The 5,088-nt window shown below is 43.1% G+C and overlaps 1 protein-coding gene across 1 annotated transcript; it reads right to left on the bottom strand.

Moving 5' to 3' along the window:
- Nucleotides 1-992: 992 nt before the first annotated feature.
- On the bottom strand, nt 993-4,884 carry PADG_08595 (uncharacterized protein; the record flags this gene model as incomplete). Its single annotated transcript, XM_010765603.1, has 5 exons — nt 993-2,006; nt 2,060-2,512; nt 2,562-3,615; nt 3,667-4,310; nt 4,432-4,884. 5 exons carry the CDS (start codon nt 4,882-4,884, stop codon nt 993-995), a joined length of 3,618 nt encoding a protein of 1,205 aa, XP_010763905.1.
- Between the last annotated feature and the right edge of the window lie 204 nt (nt 4,885-5,088).

The raw sequence follows: 5,088 nt of genomic DNA, 5'->3' as shown, positions 1-5,088 counted from the left end.
AAATTAGATGTAAAGAGAGCTTTAAATAGTCATAAAGATCTGCAATAAATAGGAAGAAGAGGGGTATTATAAGAGATTTAACCTCTAGATTCACTCTGACTGACTGACTCAGTCTAGTCATCATTTGCATATGTGCATATGATCATACTATACAAGCTCACTTAAGCTTGTGTTCTCATCTCATTCTTTTCTTCTCTTTCTCAAGCAATTTGTTCTTGTTATATAGAAGGACTAGCCTCTAATTCTTAGAGCTTAACTCTTTACAAGAATCAAACATGATTTATTCTATCTATTTGATTTCTTGTATGCATCAAAGCACCACAGTGTAGTGTCTATGAAATTATTGAGCATACTGCCCATATATGCTCTAAATGTATAAAAAATAATTTATAATGTAATTTACTAGTTTTTCTTTATAGTTGAGGCTTTGAAGACATTTTTATTGTATAGAAAGTAAGAGGTGATTCACTCACTTATATGATTCACTCATTTATTGATTATATTAAGCCAGTCATTCAGTACAGAATTATCTGATGCTTGATTGAATATTACATTTCATTCTCATTCACTTCAAATCTCTCACTTCGTCAATATAGGATGTCAACATGAAGTATATGCTAGGAAATTTTACTTCGAAAAGTCAGTTAGATTCCAACTGTTAAAAAGTAATAAAGAAGTATGCTCAGGGTAAAACTAGAACTTTAACCTCAATTACTGTTTGTTCCACTTGGTCTACTATACATTGATTGTGTTTCTCCTCCTCTACCCAAATAATTTTTTTTATAAAAGAAAAGAAAAAAGAAAAAAGAAAAAAGAAAAACAAATATGAAAAATAAATAAAAAATAAAGAAAGCAAAGCAAAGAAAGGAAAAGAAGAAAAAGGGAAAAACAAAATAAGGAATACCCAATCTAAGCCTCGGGAATCTAGGTATGGTATAAGAACTGTACGTACAAACAACTCTAAGTATACAATCGCTATCAAAACATGTAAATTACGGATGGCGAGTGCTAAGCCTTGTACCCTTCATCAGCTGGTTCTCGAGTTGTAGCAAGGGGATGTTTTCGCTTCCTTCCATAATCAACCCCAGACTGTTAGGGGTAGGGTTCCTCCAAGCCCCTATCTTTTGGGGCAATTTGCTATCTCTAATAGTAAAACCAGATGTAGTGACAGGCGAAGAGGTAATACGTCTCTTTGATGGCCGGGGCATAGGGTCCTTGCATGTCACATCCCCTGTTGTTTCTTCTGGGTTTGATGTGACCGACGACGGGAAATCGTTAGGTGGCACGACACCAGCGCTAGAAGTTGGTTTCACGGCGACGTTTATATCGACCTCCCTAAGCCCCGCAGACGAGGAAAATGTTGGCTTGGCGTTCACATTGGGAGGATTGTTGAACCCTACCTCGTCGCCATCATGATATACCATAGCCTTGGTAGGAGACGTAATCGGTGAGCAGATACGTAGAGAAGGCGAACTTGGAGAGGCTTCAACGACCGTTGCGATATCTCGAGGTTCCTTGACTCCTCTCAATCTGGCGATGAGGACGTCATGTGGTTCGGTTCGCGGGAGAGTGGATGGGTAATCATACTGCGATTTCTGGGGGGTCTCTCCAGTGCTGGTGTATTCCATAAGTGATTTCGCTCGAACGTTTGATTGTAAGTCCGCTAGAGGCTTCCTGACATCCCGAGTGAGATTGTCAATAGGCTCCTGTATAGCTTTGTTGTCGTTGAGAACATCATCACGGAAGGCTTTAGCCTGGGTACCAAAGGCATCTACACTGCCCTGTATGCCTGCATAGGAATGGCGAATACATTTACCAAGGCTCTCCAAGGTATTAACCCGCGAGTCGTGGTGAGAATCGTTTTGCAATTTTGCTCTCAAAACAAAAGCATCCAAGGCTTGCATTTGCGTAACAATCCCTTCCACCTGAGTGTTGACAATCTTCTCCGTCTCTTGATATACAGCTCTTGCTGTCTCCTGGATTTTTTTATTTCGGGAATCAAAAGCCTAGCAGTGGTCAGCATCATAAAAGGACTCATGATTTTATTATACCATCTTACATTCAAGTCTCTGTCGATGGCCCGTTTAACGGCTGCCTCAGATTCAAAGGCTTGGGAGATAATTTCGTCCTCTTGTAGCTCCAAGTAATCCATGCTCTCACCGAACTTAATATCTGCCTCTTTGAAGGAGGCATAAGAGGCTTCGATATGTGAGCGAAAATTATTCATTTTGGTATCGAGCCGTACCGCTTGAGTTTCACCTGACTTATCCAAGAGGGTTTTGATATCGGATAACAGAGCTGCGCGATCCATTTTTACAGCAGAGCGCTCTTCATCCAGAGTGGCCTGCAGTTTTAATGCGGCTTCTTCGCTTGCTTTGGCCGCTCGGTTGTTCGCTTCATGGACTTGCTTTCGAAGATTCAGGATATCGTCTTTTTGAGAACGGAGACCACAGACAATTGTGTCAATGACGGATTTAAACTCCTCGCCCAGAGTTATATACGATGAATGTAACTGTGCTCGTTAGCAGACATTAAAATTGGAATTAAACTACACGACTAACCTTTGTATGGAATTGGCCCAATTCATTTATTACTTCACCCGATATGCGTTCCGCGGCGGTGGAGAGTCCGCTCAGACCCTCGACAACTTTCTGTTTTACATCTTCACGCAGCACCTTGATCTCCTCGAGCACTTCATTCATTTCGTCCCGGCACTCAGTCGTGTGCTCTTTAGTTTCCATTTCGATGTTACCAAATGATACTTCCGCATCCGAAATACGCGAACGACAGGTCTCGACTCGGTCTAACTCCTTCGTGACGAAGCTTTCCATCCTTACTGAAAAATCTTGGAGCAGTTTGGATTGTTGGCGTTGGAATGCTGCTATTCTATCATCCACGATTTTCGAAAAATCCAACACTTCTAATGTAGAAGACAGCCACAATTCCCGGTTCAGAGAGTGAAGATCCGAGCGGCGTCGAAGCTTGGAATGTAATCCGTTCACATCGGAGACTGACTTGCCCAATGTTGATATCAGACAAGTGCCAATTTCGTGCAGCTCTTCTTCTGTATCTTCATGAGCCCTTCGCAGCAAGGATTCCTCCTCCAAGCTTCTTTTGGTGTGTCTGAGCACAAGGTCTGTTTTCTCCAAGAGATCCTCTGTTCGTTCTAGTGAAAGTTTTGTTGACTCGTTATCCTTCTTCACTTCATTAAAGTTGCTAGTCAAGGAAAAGAGCTCTTGAAGTTTATTTTTCAGGTTTGCTTCCATGGTCTCGATCTTCGCTCTTTGCTCTTCAGAGAGTATTCGACGCGACTCGCTTTCGATTGTCATTTCCTCATATGCACTAGGAGAAAGGTAAACCCCATTGCGTTGTCGTGTCGCGATTAGCTCAGTCTTTAGTTTCTCAATCTCCGTTGTAAATTCTCGAAGCATGGTTTTCTTGGAGATAGTGGAGTTGATCTGGGGCTTGTTACGAATATTCTTTGCGCGGAAAGCATAATCTAACGTGGATACAGTTTCCTCGAGGTTGCTTCTTGCAGGGGAGACTGTTGCGATAATGCACGTTTTTGTACGACCACCCAGGGAATCTTGTAATAACCTGGTGAGTTTGGATTCTCTAGTGGGTGTTAGAAACTAGCTATAATCGCAAGTTAGAAGGAAAACAAACCTGTATGGAATATGAGGGCTTCCGTCTACGAGGGCATTGATCACCCTTCCAAGGGTGAGCAAGCTTTTGTTGATTAAACCCGCCTCAGCTGCTCTCTTGTTTTCAGCGCCGCTCCTCTGAATGTTCTCACTTCCAGCCAAGTCGACTAGATTTAGTTTGCCGCTGCTGATGTATTCGACGCCCTCTTCTGTCTTCCTTTTCACGAATGCTGTAATGGTAAATACCGTGTGGCTCCGGGAACTGAGATCATTACATTTTGTAGCCGCTACTTGGCGTTTGTAGCTGCCTTCTTGAAGCAACTTGATGCCTTCAGAAGCTGACTGGATGTAAGTCTCACCCAGGCCTTGCACCAGCGTGCTGTGATTCCCCTTTTTTGCGGCGTCATCATATATTTTGAGCTTTGTACCATCCTCTGAGGAGAGAAGGTCTCGTAGCTCTTCGTTGTACAGCTCAATAAATGAGCATTTCACAGAGTTTTCCATGTCTTCCAGCTTCTTAAATAGAGAATAGAGCACGCGCGGAATAATTCCAGCAGCGTCCGACAGTAGACCAAGAGAATCCTCCATATCACCAGACATCGTATAGGTTTTACCTGTTCCAGTTTGGCCATAAGCAAATATTGTACAGTTAAATCCGGAAAGCATCTGTAATATCGCTGTCAGCTGCTAATCTTGCCGTAAATATATTCTTTGCCTGAGGAGATTGGAAAAAAATAAAAAATAAAAAAATAAAAATAAAAAAATAAAAGGGCAAAATCCACCTCACCTCGTTTAGAATCGGAGACACGACATCCTCGTAAATTACCACTTGATCTGCAGCTGGCGAAAACACCTTATCAAAATGATATTCTTTGTTTCCCATTGCATTTGGGCCCATGGACAATTCGAGATTTGTCCCCTTAACACCCTTCGTTGACACGACCACCCCACTGTTCTCCTTTACTTCTCGATCATTTCTACCGCGACACCGCACAACAACATGGATATTTGTCCTCTCGACCGGTTGAGGCTCAAACTCCCTTTCCTTTCGCTTCAGCCCACAAGATGGTTGCACACTGGGCGATCGCAACACCCGGGAGGTATTGGCATTTGTCGGCTTTAGAGGGGCGGTAGGGGACTCTGATCGCTCCGTGAGAACGGAGGCTCTGGTGGTTTGGCGCGGGCGTACCATGCACCTCCGCAAGCCTTGAGGGGCCTGGGAGCGTGTTGCTCCAGCCATGAGAAACAGATAGGAGTACCTGTTATTTCAGGAGAATTGGCGGCTGCAGCGTGGGTCATGAAGTATGTGGAGGTCTCTGCAGGGTTCAACAGTCAATAACCCAATACCCAATATCCAATACCAGTTGCTAGACGGGATCCGTTTGTATACAAATCCCAACGGAGGGTCAGACTGATATACTTTATATATATTTAACAAATCGTG

The sequence above is a fragment of the Paracoccidioides brasiliensis genome (genome assembly GCF_000150735.1).
Source record: "Paracoccidioides brasiliensis Pb18 unplaced genomic scaffold supercont2.23, whole genome shotgun sequence".
NCBI lineage: Eukaryota > Fungi > Ascomycota > Eurotiomycetes > Onygenales > Ajellomycetaceae > Paracoccidioides > Paracoccidioides brasiliensis.
This window is presented reverse-complemented; position numbering and strand designations above follow the sequence as displayed.